General features: G+C 35.6%; 1 protein-coding gene across 7 annotated transcripts in view; it reads right to left on the reverse strand.

The window, feature by feature from the left end:
* Positions 1-23,512, reverse strand: part of ALMS1 (ALMS1 centrosome and basal body associated protein) — a 244,752-nt gene that overhangs the window by 79,134 nt on the left and 142,106 nt on the right. For all 7 annotated transcript variants that reach the window (XR_006888598.1, XR_006888599.1, XM_046660995.1 and 4 more), the window contains 2 exons: positions 6,008-6,249; positions 4,738-4,863 (listed from right to left, as the gene is read on the reverse strand). Coding sequence is in view for 5 of the 7 variants with exons in the window: in XM_046660995.1 (XP_046516951.1) it covers positions 4,738-4,863; positions 6,008-6,249 (368 nt within the window). In the remaining 2 variants the exon portion in view is untranslated. The remainder of the gene's footprint in view (positions 1-4,737; positions 4,864-6,007; positions 6,250-23,512) is intronic.

The raw sequence follows: 23,512 nt of genomic DNA on the forward strand, positions 1-23,512 counted from the left end.
TTTAAACTTGCTACCAAATCTTTACATTTTCAGGCAGTCTTTCCTTCATTTGTTCATTCCTGCCTCCTTTTTCTTTTTATTGAGATATAGTTCACATAACATAAAACTCACCAATTTAAATAAGTGTATAATTCAGTAGTTTTTAGCATATTCATAATCAACACTGCTAATTCCAGAACATTTTTGTCACCCTGAAAAGAAACCCTGTACATGTTAGCAATTACTCCCTTTTTCCCCCTCACCCACAGCCCCTAGCAACCACTAATCTACTTTCTGTCTATATGGATTTACTTATTCTGAACATTTCATGTATACAGAGAGAGTACACGACCTTTTGCTACTGGCTTGAATTGTTTATTTCTCCCTTTGATACAGTTTTTTTTCTTTTTAATTCTGTTTTTCTTAATGTTTTTGGGACTCTGCTGTAAGGTACATATACATTTATAATTGTTGTATCTTCTTAATGGATTAACCCTTTTATCATTATAAAATGACCTTCTTTGTCTTTAGTAATAATTTTTGTTTTAAAGTCGATTTTATCTAACAGTAGACACTCTAGTCCTCTGGTTCCTGTTTACATGGCATATCCTTTTCTATCCTTTTACTTTCAACCAATTTTTCTTTGACTCTAAAGCAAGTCTTCTGTAGACAGCATATAGTTGGATCATGTCTTTTTATCTGCTCTGCCAATCTCTGCCTCTTTATTGCCACATAATCCATTTACATATAATGCAGTTACCAATAATGTAGCATTTAGGTCTGCCATTTTTCTACTGTTTTCTATGTGTCTTTTTTGTTCCTCAGTTTCTATACTAGTACCTTTTGTGTTAAATAGATATCTACTAGTGTAGCATTTTAATTCCTATGGTAACTCTTTTACTATATATTTTTTACTTATTTTCTTAGTGGTAGCCCTGGAATCATTACTCACATCTTAACATAAATTAACAGTCTATCTGGACTAATACCTATTCCAACAGAAAACAAAAACTTTTCTCCTGTATAGCTCTGTCTCCTCCCTTCTTTATGCTGTTATTTTCATAAGTTACATCTCTATACATTTTCTGTCCAATAAGACAGATTTATAATTATTGCTTCATGCATTTATCTTTTAAGTCATATAGGAGAGAAAATGGAATTACAAACAGACTACATTTAAACTGTCGTTTGTATTTACCTATGTAGCTACCTTTACCAGAGCTCTTTATTTTTTCATGTAGATTCGAGTTACTGTCCAGTGTCCATTCATTTCATCCTGAAGAATCCTTTTAGTATTTCCTGTAGATCATTTCGCTAGCAATGAACTCTGTTTTTGTCTACCTGAGAATGTCTTAATTTCTTGGCTGACAGTGTTTTTCTTCCAGCTCTGTGAACATGTCATTCCAAAGCCTTCTGGCCACCATGGTTTTCTAATGCAAAATCATCTATTAATCTTATTGAGGGTCCCTTGTACATGATGAGTAGCTGCTCTCTTGCTGCTTTCAATATTCTCTTTGTTTTTGGCTTTTGACAGTTTGATTATGATGTATTTGGACGCAGATCTCTTTCAGTTTATCCTGCTTGGACTTCCTTGAGCTTCTCGATGTGCAGATTAACACTCACCACATTTTGGAAGTTTTTGGCCATTATTCCTCCAAATATTCTTTCAGTCCCTTTATGTCTCTTCTTCTGGAACTCCCATGATGTGTATAACAGTATGCTTTACAAAGTCCCATACAACTCTGAGATTCTGTTTATTTTTCTTCATTTTTTTTTCTTACTGTTTCTCACACTGGATAACCTCAAGTGACCTAACTACAAGTTTAATGATTCTTTCTTCTGCCTGCTAAAATCTAATATTGAGCTACTCTGGTGAATTTTTAATTTTAGTTACTGTACTTTTCAACTCTAGAATTTCTATTTGGTTCCTTTTTATAATTTCTATCTCTTTATTGATACTCTATTTTGTAAGACACTGTTCTCATACTTTCCTTTTAGTTCTTTGGACAGAGTTTCATTCAGTTTTTGAACACAGTTTAAATAGCTAATTTAAAGTCTTTGTTTAGTAAGTCTAACGTCTGAGATTCCTCAGGAACAGTTTCTAAACTGCTATTTTGTTTCTGTATGGACCATATTTTTTTTGTTTTTAATTTTCATATCTTGTCATTTTTTGTTGAAAACAAGAGATCTTAAATAATATAATGTGTCAAATCTGGAAATCAGATTATAGCCCCTTCCCAGGGTTTGATGCTATTGCTTTATGTTGTTTTTTTAAGTGACTTTTCTGAATTAATTTTGTAAAGTCTATTAAAATTTCTACTCAACTAGCTTAGTGGTCAGCTAATGCCTAGACAGAGATATACTTAAATACCTAGAACCAATAAATCTCTCAGTGTTTGCCAAGGGGCTATGTGTGCATGATGAGGCATGCCTTCAACGCTGAGCCAGGCAGTTGTCAACTCTGCCTTAGCCTTCCCTTTCTTCTTGCAAAGAGCCTCAAGGGCAGCCAGAGGTAAAGAGCAGGGCCTTCTCAGGTCTTTCTTGAGCACACACACAGGCCTATGCATATGTGTGGTCTTTTAGAGTCCTAGGAATATATCAAAGCTTTTTAAAGCATCTGTGGACATCTCATCCTCAGTTTTTCCTCTTAAGCTTTTGGTTAGTCTCTTGTTTACCCCAAATGCTATTCATTGCCTTAGGCAGTGTGACATCAAAACACTTGTGTGAAAATGTTTTTGACAAACACCCCCCTACCTCCTCCACACACACACACACACACAAAGGCTTTTAACACTGGACAGCTCTGAGTGAGGTCAAATAAGACAATCCTTTTGAGTGGAGTCTTCCAGGGAACCACCAGACAGGTCGAATACTGACAGTTCTTTGGGAATAAAGTTTTGAAAGAAGCCTAGCTCTGTTCTGCTCCCTCCAGTCCTGGGAATGCAGGCTGATATATTTAAAGGTTATCACTGAGCTGAGTGTGGGGATAGGACTAAGGCAAGTTAAAGTGCCACAAAGCTTACTGTTCGTACCAGGATTCAGCCATTTTTCTTGAATAAATAAATGCTCATTGGGTTGCTACACTTCTTTGGTTAATTTCTAGAGTTTTGGAAACATTTTCTGAAAAGTTTTGCCTATTTTTTTCTTGCTTTTATTAAGGGGCAAATTCTTGGAGGTCTTTACTGACCATTTTTTCTACTATAACTCTCTACCCCCTTTAAAAAAATCCTAGTCAGTTCTCTCCTCATGGTTTTTACTCTTATTGACAGTGATTATGAATATATAAAATTTGAAGTCTATAATGAGCATTGGTATGAGGTATAAAATGGCTTACAGAAAAAACAGACATGGTAACTATCTTCACAGAGCTTATCATCCAGTATAAATAGAGTCTTGTTACTACTTAAAAGTGTTACTGGACCTAATAAGTAAATTTCTAAGATCTATCTTTTTCTTTGAGAGATTGTTACCTTTGCCTTGTTTGTATTTTCTTTTTAAGGATTTTATGAGCTCAATTGTTTACTTATTCTCAATTGAGGAGAAATCTATTTGGCCCAAATATTTGCTAATAATGGTATATGACTTGCTCTTGGCCCCAAACTCTAATTGTATCTTTCTCATATCTATAGATGCACATATTAATAGACAATAGCTATTAGAACAATTCCTGGGCTTTCATCTAGAGTAGCTCTAGAGGCCTAAGAAAGGATTGTTTTCTATTCTCAACTCCTTCATTCTCAGAATACATAGAGAACATGAGAAACTACAATCTCAAATATATATAGCTATTATATCTGTCTTATTGATGCATTCAGTACTTTATTTACAGGCACAATATTTCTCAGCATACAATGCACCATCAGTGAGTCATTTTTCCCTCCCACAACTGTCCCATTTTCTAAACATTAATGTCTCCAACTAGATGGAAGAGTTAGGGATGTGAACGGACAGCAGGACACTGGAGGCCTCAAAAAATAGTGGGACACCAGATCAGATTTCTATTGGTACAGACATTCTGTCTTCTGAACTAGGGGACTGAAAGTAAGAAAGGGACCAAAGATTTTCCCACATATAATTAATTAAGCAAGCTTGTTTTATTTCTGGGCTAGCCATTAAGTATGTTTTTAGAATCATAGCCTTGTAGGTAGTGGAAATTTCTTCCAGTTTCTGGTGATGGGCTTAATAATCAATTCTAATATTTGGTAATATAAGCATTTTTGTGGTTCTTTTTTTCAGTGGCATCAGACTGGGAAATTAGGAGTGGCATCATACTGGGAAATAACTGTGGTTATTTATGAACGAAATAAAATATTTTCTTTCACAAACCAAAACCAAAAAGAAATACCAAATATTTTTGTAAAGTTGTTAGATCAAAACAGTAAGTATTTATGTCCTAATAACTTAGTAGCTGTTTGAAAAAATACTTCTTGTATTTCTATGTGTTTCACAGATGAGAAAAAAAAAATCACTGAAACATTAAGGGCACTGTGAATAGAGAAAACTTGGAAATCTTTGTCCTAAATGGAGTCCACTAACCCAAACAAACAATCCATCAAATATTTATTAAATGCTCAAATGTATATAACACATATGATGGAATAACTCATATACCCAAACCAGAGCTTGAGGCATGAAAAGCTCCACATTTCCCTGAAAGATTAAATAGCACTGAGCTTTCATATGTCATTTCAGAATTAACCAGTCAATCCGCAAAAAAATTTACAAAAAATAAAATTTTGAATAATTTCTGCATTATACCTGAGTGTGAGCTCTCAAGGGTGGTGTCTGATGTGGAATCCAGAAATGGAGGAATTTGTCTTAATTGTGAAACATAGTACATCTTCGGACTACCAGAGGGTTTATATGGCAACAGTGAAGGCTGGGCTAAGGAGATAAAGACCAGAACAGTTAATAAGAAAACATTTATTAATTCATTGAACAATACTGAGTGCCTTTATTGTGCCAAGCAGTGCTCAAGATTCTTGGGATATATCAATGAACTAAACAGAAAAGTATCTCTGCCTTCAAGAGGAACAGGCATTCCAGAGGAGGGAGATATACAGGAAACAACATACTAAATAAGTAAATTATCTACGGTTTTAATAAATTATAAGTGATATGAAAAAACAATTGGAAAATGCTGAGGGAGATGAGGAATACTGGGCAAACTGGGGCAGGATGCAGTTCAAATAGGGTGGTAGGGGTAGGTTTCATAGACAAGATGAGTTTTTAGCAGTCTATTCCATATATAGATGGCTCTAATTAAAAAACACTTTATCCTTTATCTTATATTGAACCCAAACCTGGTCACTGTTAATACCTACTACTGGTCTTATGGCCTTATTCTTCCCCCAGAGTTATAGAAAACAAGTCTAATTCTCTTCTATGTGACAGATCTTCAAAATAAAGTTTCCATTATAAAAGTACAAATTCTCAATATTAAAAAAACACACAAAAGCAAAAAAGACAAAGTCCTACCACTCAAAGATAACTATTATTAATATTTTAATATATGATGGTGAATTCAAGGTAATCATGGGTTCCACGTTTTAAACACTGCAGGGCCAGAGTCAACCTGGGGCTCTTGTCATTTTTTTATGAGTGAGAAACAGACTGGTATTGTAGTTGCACTATTACATATTTTTGCATCTATTTATTATAGTACGTAACATTTACTATAATACAAAACGCCAATAATTCGCCTGCCTTCCTAAAATTGGACCTCTACAGTTTTTAAGTTTTTATGAACTATTTGCATTCTAATTACAAATATCATGAGATGAAAATGTCAACCACGAGCAGCATGAGTTTCACATATTTTGTTAACCTCACTAGAAATTAAGGTAAAAACATAATAAATCATATTCTCTTCACAGCTATGTAAATAAAAGATGGATACAATCATGTAGATCCTAATGCTTAAAACTAAAATTATGTTTTCTCATTAGAAAGACACAATCACAAATTTCTGAGATAATTACACATAAAAGTTGGTAATATGACCTAAAATCCAATCACATTGTCTTACCATCTGTGCCATGAGGAACGGTAATCTGTTGAACTGAAGATGATGAAGCAAACTTGACAGGAACTTTGCCCAGCTTCTGGGCACTGGGGTGTGGAATTTCATGTCCATAATCTTCAGGATTAATAAAAATCTCAGATGAAAATATGGCTTTTCCCGGACTTTCTGTTGTTATCTGAGTGACTGCATCAGATGAAAATTTTCCAGAGAAGGCAGAAAATGGGGACTTAATTTCCTCTGACGGTCTGAACAAAAAAGAGAAAAGACCCAGCAGGTCAAACCCTTGGCTTATCAAATACCATAATCTCTTTCCAAAAGTTGCTTCAAGGAATATTTCATAGAGACACATCAACCTCAAATGGTTACGGGATTTCTGCAGTGCCCTTTGCTTTCTTAGATACTTAATACAATGCGATCACATATGAATTTGCTTTTATTTATTTAAAAATCTATTTTTAAGTTATACTTAGAATGCTACTATATAATTTTGCTGAGGTAAGGGTACTTTTCAGTTGAAGTGAAAATATATTAATTTTTCAAAAATTACTGGAAGTCCACTATAAATTAGGAGACTATGCTAAATGCATAGAGTGTACAAAGGTAAACAAGAAACAAAGCCTTCCCTCAGGGAGTTTATATGTCAATGGGAAAACCAGAGGTTTTCAAGGTTGTAATTATGTAGCAAGATTATAGAGAATTCATATTAAAACAGAATGGAGCAAATAAATAATTGCATAAATAAATAATAGGAGGGAGGATTTTGCTTCTAGAAGAATTCCAAATAACCTAAGTACATACCCTACCCCCAACCAAGGAGATAAAGCTTACTCTCTCCCTCTCCACTTAAGTAGGGGCTGGTGTTAGTGACTTGATTCCAAAGAATAGAATATAAAAAGGGAGAAACAGTAAATTTACAGTGGAGAAACCTAGCAAATGCATGTTATCCAACTGATGAAGATTCACATCACCAGTGATGTCAGGTGGATGTCACATACTCTCTGCTATGATGTGATAAGAAGGGTGCTTTGCTTCTGTGGTATTCTTTGCCAAAACCCCTAACTCTAGTCTAATCACGAAAAAAACATCAGCCAAACCCAGATTGAGGGACGTTCTACAAAATGTCTGACCAGTTTTCCTCAAGACTGTCAAAAACATGAAAATCAAGGGGGCTGGCCCCGTGGCCGAGTGGTTAAGTTCGCGCGCTCCGCTGCAGGCGGCCCAGTGTTTCGTTAGTTCGAATCCTGGGCGCGGACATGGCACTGCTCATCAGACCACGCTGAGGCAGCGTCCCACATGCCACAACTATAAAGAACCCACAACGAAGAATACACAACTATGTACCGGGGGGCTTTGGGGAGAAAAAGGGAAAAAATAAAAATCTTTAAAAAAAAAAAAACAAAAAAACATGAAAATCAAGGAAGGAAAGAGCAGCTGTCATAGACCAGAGGAGGCTAAGAAAACATGACAACTAACCAAATGGAATGTGATATATTAGACTGGGTCTGGGAACAAAAAGAGGTCATTAATAGAAAAACTGGTGAAATCCAAATAAAGTCTGGAGTTTAGTTAATAGTAATGTACAAATGTTGACTTCTTAATCTTAACTTACATTACTATGGTAATGTAAGATATTAATGATAAGAAAAACTGGGAGGGGGTATAGGGAACTTTATTATGTCTGTATCTTGTCTGTAAATCTAAAATTATTTGAAAATAAAAAAGTTTATTTTTAAAAAATGAAGTAACATTGTATTATATTGGAGTGGTACCTACACTATATCACAGAAACAGAAGAACTTTTGAGTCTCTACCCTCTGCCTACTATTCACTAATTGAAAAGAATGATTATGAAAAAAAGAAAATAAAAGGCAAATCTCCCTTATGAATCTAGAAGCAAAAATCCTAAACAAAACATTAGAAACTCAAATGTAGTGTGTGTGTGTGCGCGAGAATTCCCACCAAGATGGCTTACTCCAGGAATGCAGTCAGTTAACATTCAAAAATCAATCAGTGTGATTCCCCACATCAATAAAATAAAGAAGAAAATGCACATGACCATATCAATATAGTTGGATAAAGCATTTGATAAAATTCAGTAATTATGTACGATAAGAACTAGTAGCAAGGGAAACTACAAAAAACTTTAGAGCAACCATCCTATTTATAGTGAAATGTGGAGAATGTTCACTGTGAGATTAGGCACAAAACAGAGATGCTAACCCTTATCATTTCTATTCAACATTTTAGTAAAGGTCTTATAGTATTAGCAGAAAAGCAAGAAAAAGAAACAGATATAAGGATAAGAAAGAAAGAAAGAACATTGTCACTTTTCATATTTGATACAATTAGGTACACAGAAAATCTAAAACAGTCTACAGATAACTTATCAGAATATAAGTTTTCAGAAAAGTTGCTAGACATGAAATCAAATTTTTTAAAGTTCACTACATTTTTCAGTATCAGAAAAGTTTTAAAATTAAAAGCCAAAAAATACGCCATATATGACATGATGAAAAACATCAAACACCTAATAATAAGTATAATAAAAGATGTAAGTACTCTAAGTAGAAAACTATTAATATATCACAGAGAGAAATTAAAGGTGATCTAAATAGGACTTCCACTTGCAGGTAGGATGTAGTAGGTAGTCATAGGCCATCACCACTGCTGCAACAAGCAAACAAAACTGAATAAATTATAAAAATCATAGTTAAAATAATCATAGAGCTGTGAATGCAATCAGGAAACGAGATCAACTACTATGCTAGAGGAGGAATTTTGGAGATTCTGAGCAGGGGCTTGGTGCAGGCAGACATGCTCCAATGGGAAAGAGGTAACACCAGAGCTTTGGACAAACCCATGGTCTGGTATGATGGCGTGAAATGTAGCAGAATGCCAACATGATTTTCTCTGCAGGACATTTCCTTACTGTTAGGGTGGTATAGGAGGATGGGGGACTAAGCCAGAAAAGCAGAGTGAAATCTCCTGCATAGTCATGACACTTATAACAAACCAAGTCCCACTAGAGGGGCCTGTGACAAACATCAAGTCTCCTCAAAACATTTGCCAGATTTTGAACCTGCATAAGACAGGAAGCTAAATAACTAATGCCTGAGAGAGAGAACTTTCAAAGATGATGAATTAGAGACCTACCAGACTCACGATAAAAAACCCAGAAGTGCTAACCCCAAGAAAGGGGCAGAGTCAGAAAAACAGGGAAATCACTTGCAATCTTTGAGTGCTTATGAGACAAATTTCCATTGAGAAAGTCTAACTCCAGCAAGTGCATGGCGGGTCTCCCCTTACACCTGCCATATTCTAAAGCTGCGAGGGCTGAGAGTCTAAAGAGTTGAATTCAAACATCTGAAAGACTGAACTGAGTATCTCATTGTATTTAATTATTGAAGAATCAAAGACCTGTCAGTTTAAAGAACAATCCAGGGAGGCCACAAATCAGGAAAAAAATCATAGGTAGAATGAGTCAATGAGAGCTCCAACCCAGCTCTGACCTGGTAAAACTTCTGAAATGACTGAAGTGGTCAGCCACTCTATTTGATTAACAGAGAAAAGGCCAAATCCTCTCCTCAGTCTCTATGATTTTTTTATTCACAATGTTGAGCGCACAATCAAAACTTATAAAATTTGTGAAACAAGAAAAAGTGACTAAAAATTCAAAGGAAAAACAGACAAAAAAATTGATTTACAGGGGAGTCAGATACTTGAGTTAGCACAAAAGACTTCAAAATGATTATTAATATATTAACAGTGCAAAAGATTGGGGAAAACAGATAAAAATATGGAGAATTTCATTAGAAAACTGTAATCTACTTTAAAAAATCAAATACAGATAAATAAATAACAACTGATTCTCAGCAGACCTCAGGAAATACTAAAAGAAATTTTTTTAGGTTGAAGTAAAATGATTCAACATAGTATAGAACTGCAGAAAAGAATAAGCAGCTCTTAAAGTGCCTGAGTAAAGTGCCTGACACATACATGCACACACACACACACATTTTTATATACATATATTTATATGTTGTCCTATATTTCATATACACATACACAATGGAATAAACAAGATGCAATAATAATGTCCTGTAGAGATTTATAAATATGTAGAACAGAAATATATGACAACAAAACCACAAACAGCAGGAGCAGGCAAATGGAGCTAAACTGTTATTAGATTTTTTATGGCTCATAAAGTGGTAAGAATATTAATTTAAGGTAAATTGTAAAGTAAAGGAAGTATAATGTCTAGAATAACCACTAAAAGAATGATAGAAAAAAAATAACAAAAAAATCCAATACAGAAGAGAACAGGAAATAAAAATAATTGATTAATAAAGAACAGAGAAGACAAATAGAAAACGAATAGCAAAACGGCGAAACTTAAAATCAACCATCTCAATTATATTATATATATGAACTAAATATCTCAATTAAAAGACAAAGATTGACAAAAAAGAATAAGATCCAACTACATGCTATTCACAAGAGATATACTTTAACATAAGGTCATAGATACGTTCAAAGTAAAAGAATGGAAAAAGATATACCAAGCCAACACTAATCAAAATAAGCTTCCTCTTCTCTTTCCCTTCTCCTGCCTTTTTATTCTCCCCTTTCTTTTACCTTTCTCTTCCTGAACAATTAAACCTTAAAACCATTAGGTGGACAGAATACAGTGAGCATCCATTGGTGGTGGGGCAACAGTGGGCCAGAGTAAGGTGTGAAGGTGCCCATGTAAAAGAGTAGCCTAGCATAGGGTATCAGAATCTAAGTACGGCAATGAAAGAATCTCTGTGGAGGTGTGGCCTAGTATGCAATATCACACACTGATTAGGACGAGGAAGGTTTCCATGGAGAGGCAGGTCCAGCTTGGCATGTGGAGTTAGAGCCTAAGCAGAATAAGGAGGTGTCTCTATAGTGGGGCAGCCTGACACAGAGTGTCAGAGCTGGAGCAGAGTACTGAAAATATCTTCACAGAGAAGCAGACTGAGTTGGGAAGTCCGATTTCCTAAATGATGAGAAGGGTGTCATCTACAGGTTGGAGGTGGCCCAGTTTGGTGAGTCAGAGCACAAGCAGGGTAAAAGGGGCATCTACCTCATAGGGTGAGGAGAGGCACCTCACCTGAGATGTCAGAGCCAGAGTAAGGAAGATGTCCAGGTAGGGGTAGCCTGGAATCTTGGGTCAGATCCTAAACAGGAAGAGGGCACCCAAAGCAGAGGGGAGGCCCAATGAAAGATGTCAAAAGCCTAAGCAGGATGAGGAAGATGCCCATGTGAGGTGGCAGTTCAGCGTGGGGAGTCAGACCCTAAGTAGGGTGGGGAGGGTGTCCACATGAATGTGGTGAGCATTCTGATGAGGGGAAGTCAGATACCAAGTTGGGGGGAAATTATCCATGTTGAAGATAGCATGGAGTGTCAAAGCCCAAGTAGAGTGAGATGAGCATCCACACAAATAGCCTGAATAGAGAGTCAAAATCCAAGTGAGTGAGGGCTATCCTAGCTGGGGGGAGGATGGCAAGAGAGGTGGGATATTAGTTATATAATGGGAGACTGATCAAGTAAATAAACATAAAAAGCATATAGGAAGTGAGGGCTCTCACTATTGGATAAGAGAGTTACAAATACAGAAAGAGAAGAAAAGTAGAATGAGACGCAATTAGAATTGCATATACTGGTGTGAGCTTGTGGTTTTTATACAGACAGATGTAGAAATAAATGTTAAGTGAATGTGTGTATGTATATATGTACATATATCCACTAAGAGGACTTGGAGCAGCCCAATAGCAATGTATACACCTAGGGCTCAAATCTTGGCTTCTAAGTATCACTAACAGAAACCAGGATCCTTGGAGAAAAGGCTGATTCCAGAGCTGGGAAAGGAAAAAAGTACAAGATGAGTCTGAAATATCTTGTGCCAGAAAGCAAAGACATGCTTAAAAAATGACAGAGACTTGTAAAAAGGATACAGAAGCTGGCTTGAAGGGGCTGCCACTGGTCATCTAATCAGTGACATTTTGAGTACGAAAACAAATTATAATAGTAACATTGAACACAGTAAGAAAACATGATTTTGTATGATGTAAAATATTTGCAAATATTATATCCAACAAAAGACCTGCATTCAGAATAGATAAAAACTCTCTAAATTCAACAGTAAAAAAAAAAACCTAGGGGCCAGCCCTGTGGCACAGTGGTTAAGTTCACATGTTCTGCTTCAGCGGCCCAGGGTTCACTGGTTTGAATCCTGGGTGCAGACCTGGGCATAGCTTGTCAAGCCATGCTGCGGTAGGCGTCCCACATATGAAGTGGAGGAAGATAGGCATGGATGTTAGCTCAGGGCCAGTTTTCCTAAGCAAAAAAGAGGAGGCTTGGTGGCAGATGTTAGCTCAGGGCTAATCTTCCTCAAAAAAAAAAAAAAAAGAAAAAACCCAAACAATGCAATTAGAAAATGGCAAAAGTGGATCTCTCATACATTGCTAGTAAAAATATAAAACGGTACAATCACTCTAGAAAACAGTTAGGCATTTTCTTACAAAATAAACATATACTTACCATATAACCCAACAATCAGACTTATGGGCATCTATCCTAGAGCAGAGTTTCTCAACCTTGGCACTACTAACATTTTGAACCAAAAAATTATTTGTTATGGGGGACTATACTGTGTATTCTAGGATATTCAGCAGCATCCTTGATGTCAATAGCAAAATTCTTTCCTAGTTGTGACAATCAAAAATGTCTTCAGATATGACCAAATGTATCCTGGGGGCCAAAATCATCCCTGGTTGAGAATCACTGTGCTAGAGAAATAAAAACTTAGGTTCACGTAAAAATAAATATTTGAATGTTCACAGCAGCTTTCTTAGTAACAGTTAAAAACTGGAAACAATCCAAATGTCCTTCAACAGTGGAATGGTTAAATAAACTCTGATATATCCATCAAATGGAATACTGCTTAGCAATAAAAAGTAATCAATTATTGATACACCACAACTTGAATGGATCTCCAGGTTATTATGATGAGTAAAAAGAGTTAATCTCAAAGGTTACATGCTATATGATTTCATTTATCTAACATTCTTGTCAACTTAGAAAAAAGAGGCAACTGCAAAACAAAAGGAGAGTGTTTATTTAGGGTCTTAGAATTGCAGTTCGGGGAACATGGCTTCTGGTGCCAGCCAGAAAAGCGTCTCTCTAAGGAGTAAAAGTCAGGAGTTTTTATTAGTAAAAAGGAGAGCTCAGCACAATTACCTCAGTTGTTTATTAGGGAGGGCAAATTTATGTTACAGTTCATTAGTTTACTCAAGAACGTCTTGTTGTTACCAGAAAAAGTATATATTTGCACAATCCTTCAGAAAGTCCATTCTCAGCAAATAAATTTCTTTTGGCAAGTCAGTGAGGTCAGCACAGTTTCATATTTTTAACAAGATGGAGTCTAGGGTACAAAATGGAGTCACTGTTGCTAACTCGTTTCACATTCTCAAAATGACAAAATCATACACTAGGAAAACAGACCACTGGTTACCAAGGGTTAAAAAAGACAGAGGGTAGGGGCAGGGGAGAGGAAGTGTGACTATACAGGGGCAGGCCCAAGGGAATTCCTTTGTGGTGACAGAACACTTCTGTATCCTGCTTATGGTGGTGGTTATGTGAACCTATAATGATTAAATTTCACAGAATTATACACATATGCATTCAAAAAACTGAGTGCACGCAAAAACTAGTGAAATTTGATTGAGGTCTGTAGTCTAGTTAATTGAAACGTGCCAATGTCAATTTGTAGTTTTGATAAGGCACTACAATTATGTAAGAGATTACCAACGGAGGACTGAGTGTTGGATACCTGGACTTTCTGAACTAAATAATCTCTTATGAGTCTATGTATTTTTTAAATAAAAAAACTTTTTTAAAAAGATAACAACAGACCATAACCTACCAAATGAAATAAGAAAGCATGATTCTGTACAGATATTAATAAACAAACTAAAAGTTTGCTGAAGAATGAGATATTTATATGATTTCAAAGTATTTCCCCACAAAATACATAATTACAAAGGGGAAAGAAAAGAGTAACTTTCTAGTGGAGGAACCTAACAGCCACAACCTTATTAAGTAATTAAAGTGATAAGTGTCAGCAGTGGGACAAATAAAAATTGTGCCACACCTAATAAGATGTCATGAGAAGAATTCAGTGTCACTCCTGTGATATTCCTACCGAAAATACCTAAACCTAATCATGAAGAAACATCAGAGAAACCCAAAGTGAAAGACATTCTACAAAGGAACTGGCCTGTAATCTTCAAAAGCATCAAGACCATTAAACTCAAGGAAAGAATGAGGAACTGTTCCAGATTAAAGGAAATTAAAGAGTCATGCCAATTAAATACAATGTGATTTTGACCTGCTTCCTTTTGTTATAAAAATCTCATTGGGACAAGTGGAAAAATATGAATGGTGCCTGTAGTAAACTGACACTAATTTCCTGATTTTCATGGCTTTATTGTGGTTTTGTAGGATAATGTTCTTTTTATAGGAAAATGATGAGGCAGCAGGTCAACAACTTACTCCAAATGGCTAAGGAAAATAAAAAGATATTAACATGCTGTCCTCAGATGCTGATTAAAGAAGTAGACAAAAATTCAGTAAAAATGAGTATTTCAACGTAACAGTTGATGAACTGGACCTAACTGACATATACAGAATACTGCATGCAGCAACTGCAGAATACACACTCCTTTCATTACACATTGATCGAAGTAAAAATATACCATATCATAAAGCAATTTTAAAAAATTTAAATATGCTGAAGTCATTCAGAATATAATCTGATGATCATGATAAAATTAACTAGAAATAAACAATAATTATAAAGTTCTCATATGATTGGAAATTAAGAAACACTTTCTACTAAGTCCATGGAACAAAGATGAAACTGTAACAGAACTGTAACAGAAATGAGAAAATGTTTTGAACAAAGATGATGATACAAAAAACTATGTAGGGCTGGCTCGGTGGCACAGCAGTTAAGTTTGTACATTCTACTTCAGTGGCCTGGGGTTTGCCAGTTTGGATCCCAGGTGTGGACCTACTTACCACTTGTCAAGCCATCCTGTGGCAGACATCCCACATATAAAGTAGAAGAAGATGGGCACAATGTTAGCTCAGGGCCAGTCTTTCTCAGCAAAAAAAAAAAAAAAAGCTATGTAAAAATCAGTGTACATTAGATAACTAAAAATTAATTAAAATTAATGAATATGTAAAAAAATTAAGTATCTATTCTCAGAAAGGTAGAAAAAGACCATCCAGTTAAAACCCAAAATGGAAGGAAACAAAGATAAAAGAGGGCTGGCCCATGGCCTAGTGGTTAAGTTCAGCATACTGTGCTTCGGCAGCCCAGGTTCAGTTTCTGGGCACAGACCTACACCACTCACCAGTGGCCATGCTGTGGCAGTGACTCACATACAAAATAGAAGAAGACTGGCTCAGATGTTAGCTCAGGGCAAATCTTCCTCAGCAAAAACAAAAAAACAAAAGATCAAAGCAGAAATCAATGAAATAGAAAACACACACTAGAGGATCAACAAGATCCAAATTGTTAAACCCTTAGCAAGAGTGACCAAACAAAAAAAGAGAAAATACAAATTACTAATATCAAACATAAAAAAGCTAATATCACTAGAGATTCAGAAATTGAGTAGATAATAGGATATTATGAAAATAAGTCATGTCAATAAATTTTCAGAACTTAGCACAAACAGACAAAATTTCTTGAAAAACACTTTTAAAACTGATGCTAGGAAAAAAAAGAAAACCTGCATAGTCCTATCTACTAAAGAAATTGAATCTGTAATAAGAACTTCAGGCCAAGATGGCTTCACTGGTGAATTGTGCCAAATATCTAAGAAAGAAATAATACCAATCTTACACAAACTCTTTCAGAGTGTCCCAATATATTTATGAGGTCAGCCCAATGCTCATACATAAATCAGACAAAGATATCACAAGAAAGAAAATTAGAGGTGCATATCCCTCATGAACACAGATGTAAAAATCCTAAACAAAATATTAGGTAAGCTGTATCTAGCAATGAAGGATAAGATATAAATTAAGGATGCATACGATAATCTCTACAACAACCACTGTAATGAGTCTAACTCCATTTTTGATGTTTGACTATACTGACTTCTTTTTAAGCCTCACCTTTGGCCCCACATCTGGACAGACTGATAAGAAAACCTGGGTGTGAGTGTCTCCCTCTTTGGTACCAGGAGAAAATTTAACCACCCCCCACCCATGAACATTTTTCCCAGTTCTACTTTCTAGCCACTATAAGCCCAACCCACTCCCTCAGCTTTGGCCCAAGCCAGCCTGGACCTGCTTGTGCCCAACCAGCTCTTCCCAAGAGTCCCTCATGTGAATAACAGACGTCCCCTGAAATTATCTTGGTGTGAGAGTGTCATAAGCCTTGATAACTGAACCAAATTTTGGGTAGGGTGTCCAGCCCACTAAAAAATAAACAAAAATTATATTTAAAAAAGCCAGTAACGACAGGAAAATAGAATAATGAAAGACACATGATTAATACAAAAGAAGGCAGAAAAGAAGGAACAAAAAACAGATGGTACAAATAGAAAGCAAATGTAATATGGTAGATTTAAATCAAATAATACTAATATAACACAAACTTAGAAAATGGAGAGGGAACATTTCCCATTTTTTTCCAAAGCCACCATAAATCTGATATCAGGCCACTTCAAGATTATAGACCAATATTAGCAAATTGAATTTAGAAACAAACATAAAAAAGGACCATTTATCATAATCAAGTAGGGTTTATCCCAGTAATGCAAGATAACTTTAACATTCAAAATCTAATCAATGTAATTCATGATGTCATCAGAAAAAAAGGAGAAAACACCTATAACCATCTCAACAGAGCAGGAAAAGCATTTAACAAAATTCAATAGCCACTCATCATGATAAAAACTCACAGCAAACTAAGAATAGTACAGGATATCCTTAGTCTGATAAAGGGAATCCATTAAAAATCTACAGGTAACATCAAACTTGACGAAATACTAAATCCACTCCCTCACCCCTCAAAGATGGGGAATAGGCAAGATGTCTGCTCTTACTACTTCTACTTGATATTATATTGAATATCCTAGCCAGGGCATTAAGCAAGAAAAAGAAATAAACACATGAAGATTGGAAAGGAAGGAGTAAAACAGCTTTGTTTGTTCCCCAGCAACATGACTGTCTTTGAAGAATAGACAGTATATGGGGATCTCACTAAATTTAAACAAGGCACTCCCTAAGTCTTAAGAGAATTACTGAACATAAAACAGAGGACAATTAGGTATGCCTCAACTTAATCACTGGAACTATTTATTGCCTTGCCTAAATTTCCCTATGGTCATAGCACCCACTGCCCTAAATTATCCCATAGTGACCAAGGAAGCTCTGACCCAATGAGTAAGAAATTAAAATTAAAATTAATTTGTTGACATTTGCAAATTGGCTTGACAGGAGTTATTTCTATATAGAAGCAACATATAACTAGAAGACACAAATTTTAAAATACCATATACAACAGTAGCAAAAAACAAAAAATACTTAGGAATAAATTTAATGAAAGATATATAAGGCCTCCACACTGAAAATTATAACATGTTACTGAGAGGCATTAAATAAGTAAAAAAAAAAAAAGTCTATGCATGGGAAGACTCAAATATATTATTAAGATATCAATATCAATCATTCTCAAAATGGTCAATAGATTCAACACAATACCAAATAAAATCCTAGGAGGCTTTTTTAGAGAAATTGAGGATCTTATTCTAAAATTTATATGGAAATGCAAGAACTTAAAATAGCAAAAATAACATTGAAAATAAAAACAAGGTTAGAGGACATAACCTGATTTCAAGAGACTTACTATAAAGCTACCCTAATTAAGACATCACGTTATTGGTATAAAGAGAGATAAACAGATCAAAAGAACAGAGCAGAAACTCTTAAAATAAATCTATACATAAAAGGTCAGTTGATTTCTGACAAAAGTGCCAACTAAATTCAATAAGAAAATAATCACTATTTCAAAAATGGTGCTGGAATGTCCACATGGGAGAAAATGATTCTCAACTGCATAAATTACAGCATATACAAAAATTAATTTGAAATAGATCACAGACTTAAAACATAAAGCTAAAATTTTATTTCTAGATGAAAATATAGAAGAAAACTTTCACAACACTGGGTTAGGCAACATTTTCTTAGAGAAGACATACAAAAGTACTAACCATAAAAAAAATTTACAAACTGTATTCCATAAAAATTAAAACTTTTTCTTCTTTAAAAGATACCAGCAAGAAAATGAAAATCAAATCAGAGACTGTGAGGAAATATTCACAACACACAGAGGATTTGTATCTGGAATATATAAACAATTCTTATAATAATGAGACAAACAATCCAATGGACAAAAGTGAACAGACATTTCATAAATAAAGATATAGAAATGGCCAAGAAGCACAGAAAAAATGCTCACGGCATCATGAGTCATCAGGGAAATACAAATTAAAGCCACAATAACATACTATTTCACACCCACATTTAGAATGGCTAAAAGTAAAAACAACTGGAAGTATCAAGTGTTGCCAAGGATGTGGAGTAACTGGAACTTGCATATGCTGTTGACGGCAATAAAAAATGGTACATTTGGTTCCAGTTCTTGGTCACCATAACCCATCTTATCTCTCCTACTGAATGCAGCTATAAAACCTAGACAGACTACACAGAGTAGCTATTGGAAAACTCTGAAAAATAACAGAAACAGGCAAATTGATGACGATCAAGAGTTGAAGTACCATTAAAATGGTGATGAGTTTAGCATTTTTATTTCCTTTGGCTTTGTCTGGCTTGAACTTAATACAGTCTGAAACTCGAAGTGGGTATTAGCACAGACAGAAAGAGCTCCAGGAGAAGCCCTCTATTCTGGCTTGAGGAGTGAGAGTGGAAATAGCGTGAAAATTCCCATTTTTTTTTCCTTCTAGTAATCTCAACACTCAGGTAATTTCATGGTAGTAGTGGTCCAGCAGTAATGGGGCCACAAGGAGCTTAAAATTTTGAGGGAGGGAAACCTTCCTATCCCACCAGAGGAGATGTGATCTCAAGAGTGCGGAGTGAAGTCTGGTTGATTTTTTTTCTCCCTCTGTACTGAACCACTTGGCACTGACACAAAGTAATCATAGGAAGTACTCAGAAGAGAGGGGTAAAATAAGCCTCTGCTTTCTATCCTAAGGATCAGAAAAAGAGAGCTCAAAGGGAAATCATAGAAGAAAGCAACTCCTTAATAGGGTCTATAAACTCCTGGGCTTACCCCTGAGCTATGCATGTGTGGATCTGAACCTAAACAGCACACAATAGTCCCCCCTGATCCACGGAGGAATACGTTCCAAGACCCCCAGCGGATGCCTGAAACCCCAGATAGTACCAAACCCTATATACACTAAGATCAAGTGTATTATACATACCTATGATAAAGTTTAATTTATAAACGAGGCACAGTAAAAGATTAATAACAGTAACTAATAATAAAATAATTAAAACAATGTGCTGTAATAACAGAGATCTTAGCAACCTCAGCATACAATTTTTTTCTTTCCTTATTAAGTTGAGAACTTTCACCATTTCTCTTAAAGGAAACACTTTACGGCTTCTCTTTAACATATCCGAATATGTCCAGCATCACTACTCTTATGCTACTATTACCTAAAACAAGAGTTACTTGAACACAAGCACTATGATACCATGACAGTCGATCTGACAATCAAGATGGCTACTAAGTGACTAACGGGTGGGTAGAGTACACAGCGTGGATACTCTGGACAGAGGACTGATGCACATTCTGGGTGGGATGGAGTGGGATGGTGTGAAATTTCATCATGCTATTCAGAATGGTGCACAATTTCAAATTGATCAATTGTTTATTTCTGTAATTTTCCATTTAATATTTTCAGACCATGGTTGACTGCAAGTAAATGAAACTGTGGAAAGCAAAACCATGGATAAGGGGGGACTACTGTACCTACATTTTGAGAACTGGAGTATGGGATGCTTACTGCCCAAGTCTCAGACTGGCCACTGGATACACACACGCAGATCAGATCTGAATAGCACTGCAGAAGTTTTGAAAACTGAACTGACATGGAACTACAACCCACAGAAGGCTGACTGGAATACGTAACCTGAGCTCAAATGGGTTGACTGACTGATAAAACAAAAACATCAAAATTCTCTACAGGATTTAAATGAAACCAGGTATCTCATAATATTATGAAATACAATCCAAAATTACTCAGCATATGAAGAATCAGAAAAAACTCACAAAGGAATAGGCAATCAACTGATATCAATACTGTGATGAAAGAAGTGTTAGAATTATCTGACAAAAACTTTAAAGAAGCTATTAAAATGCTCCAACAAGTAGGGGTGGATACCCTTGAAACAAATGGAGAGACAAAGTTTCAGCAAAGAAACAAAATATATAGAGAAGAAATTACAGAAATTTTAGAACTACAAAGTGATATAACAAATAAAATACTGACTGGATGAGCTCATGAGCAGAATGGAAATGTCAAAGGAAAGACTTAGTGAACTCCAAGATAGAGCAATAGAAATGATTCCATTTGAACAATAGAGGAAAAAAAAGATTGAAAAAAAAAATCAACAGAGCTTCAGGGACCTGTTAGATAATACCAAAACATTTAACATTTGTGTCATCAGAGATGTAAAAGGAGAGGAGAAAGAGTGCGGTACAGAAAAAATATTTGAAGAAAGAAGGGCTGAAAACTCCCCAAATATGATAGAAGATATAAAAACATTGCTTCTTACTCATAGGGGCATAATGATTCAAATAACTGTAGATTTCTCATCAGAAATCATGGAATTCAGAAGGAAGCAGAATTTTAAAGTGCTGAAAGAAAACTACTGTCAACTCAATTGCACGAGCCACAAAAAAATCAATTGGACTTCAACAAAATCAAAACCATTTGTCTGCAAAAAACCCTATTAAGAGGATGAAAAGACAAGTCACATACTATGAGAAACTATTTGCAAATAACATATCCAGGGGCTAGCCTGGTGGCATAGTGGTTAAGTCCGCACACTTTGCTTCAGTGGCCTGGGGTTCACTGGTTCGGATCCCAGGCACAGACCTACACACTGCTCACCAAGCTATGCTGTGGCAGCATCCCGCATAGAAGAAGAACTAGAAGGACTTACCACTAGGATATACAACTAAGTACTGGGGCTTTAGGGAGAAAAAAAAAAAAAGAGGAAGATTGGCAACAGATGTTAGCTCAGGGCCAATCTTCCTCACCATAAAGCATACCTTAAAAAAATAATAATAATAACATATCCAGCAAAGGCCCGTATCTAAAACATATTAAGAACTCTAAAAACTCAACAGTAAGAAAATAAAAAACACTATTTAAGAAATCACTTCACTGGGCCGGCCCGGTGGCGCAGTGGTTAAGTGCGCACGTCCCGCTTCCGTAGCCTGGGGTTCACCTGTTCGAATTCTGGGTGCAGACATGGCACCGCTTGGCAAGCCATGCTGTGGCAGGCACCCCACACATAAAGTAGAGGAAGATGGGCAGGGATGTTAGCTCAGGACCAGTCTTTCTCAGCAAAAAGAGGAGAACTGGCAGCAGTTAGCTCAGGGCTAATCTTCCACAAAAAAAAAGAAAAGAAAAGAAATCACTTCACCAAAGAGGATGGTAAAAAAAATACATTAAAAGAAGAAAAGCCATTAGGGAAATATAACTGGAAACCCTATTGAAATACCACTGTACACCTATAAAAATGGCTAAAATATACTGACAATACCACATGTTGGCAAGGATGTAGAGTAACTGGAACACTCCATACGTTGCTAGTGGGAATGTAAAGGTACAGCCACTCTGGAAAAACAATTTAGCAGAGTTTAGTCTAAACAGTTGTTATAAAGTTAAAACACACACATATATATAACATAACTCAGCGATCCCACTCCTGAGTATTTATGCTACAGCAACAAAAACTGGTACACAAATGTTTATAACAACTCTAACTGTAATCAAACTGGAAACAACCAAAATATCCTTCCAAGAGTGAATGCATGGATAAACAAACTGCGGTTATCTATACAATGAAATTGTAATATAATATACAATTTTCTTAATAAAGCAATAAAAAGTAAAAGACTACTGACTCACAAAACACAATGAATGAATCTTAACTGTTTTTGCAAAGTAAAAGAAGCCAAAAACCCAAAAGGCTGTTACATATTTTATGATTTCTGGAAAGGCAGAACTAGAGGGAAGAAAATAGACCAGGAACTGCCAGGGGTCAGGGAAAGGATTGTCTATAAAGCGATAGCATGTGGGAATTTTTGGATTGATGGAAATGCTTTGTATGCAGTTCACCACAAAAAGTGAATTTTACAGTATGTTAATTAAAAAAATTAACCAAGATGTGGGAAGGAAAATGGAATGCAGGATGTGACAAATGAATCTAACTATATTATAAATGAGCCACAAACTCACGTGGAAGGGTATAGGGAAGAAAGAAGCTGACCTAAAAAACATCAGTAAACAGTGTTTTCACTGGATACTGTAATGCTAAATTCAAGAGAAACTACACATAAACACTGTACTCTAGTTGGAGAATTTGTTTCTCACCTGGGTACGTGTTAAGAATTCTGAAACTACTTTATTTATATATTAACGTAAATATATTGTAGACAATGAGAGCCAGATTTATCACCATTAGAGAAAGAAGTTACAAAGAAAGAAAGAAAAAACGCTAAAATCAACCCTGTGGTTCTGGCTTAGTTGGAGCTATCAATATCGACTTGAGGTTAAAAATATATATATACACACACAAATTAATAGAGATGGAAATGAATACAGATGTAGGTATTTGCACAAGTTTATATACATACATATAATTCTTAGCTTTATTCACTGAGAGGGGCTATAAACAGTGACATCCTAGTAGTAATGAGCAAAGCTGGTGCTTATATTTTGGTTTCTAAATACTGTTCTCCATTGATGAAAGTGGGGTATTGAAGTCTTCTACTATTAGTGTATTGTTGTCCATTTCTCCCTTCAGATATGTTAGTATTTGCTTAATATATTTAGGTGCTCCAATGTTGGGTGTGTATATATTTATGATTGTTATATCTTGATGAATTGACCCATTTATTACTATATAATAACTTTCCTTGTCTCTTGTTACTGTTTTTGTCTGCAAAGTCTACTTTATCTGATATAAATATTGCTACCCCTGCTCTCTTTTGGTTTCCACTTGCATGGAATAACTTTTTCCATCTCTTCACTTTGAGCCTGTGTGTCCTTAAAGCTGGAGTGAGTCTCTTGTATGCAGTACATAGTCAGGTATTGTTTTTTCACATCCAGTCCCTCTATGCTTTTTGACTAGAGAATTCAA

The sequence above is a fragment of the Equus quagga genome, chromosome 5, assembly GCF_021613505.1.
Source record: "Equus quagga isolate Etosha38 chromosome 5, UCLA_HA_Equagga_1.0, whole genome shotgun sequence".
Taxonomy (NCBI): Eukaryota; Metazoa; Chordata; class Mammalia; order Perissodactyla; family Equidae; genus Equus; species Equus quagga.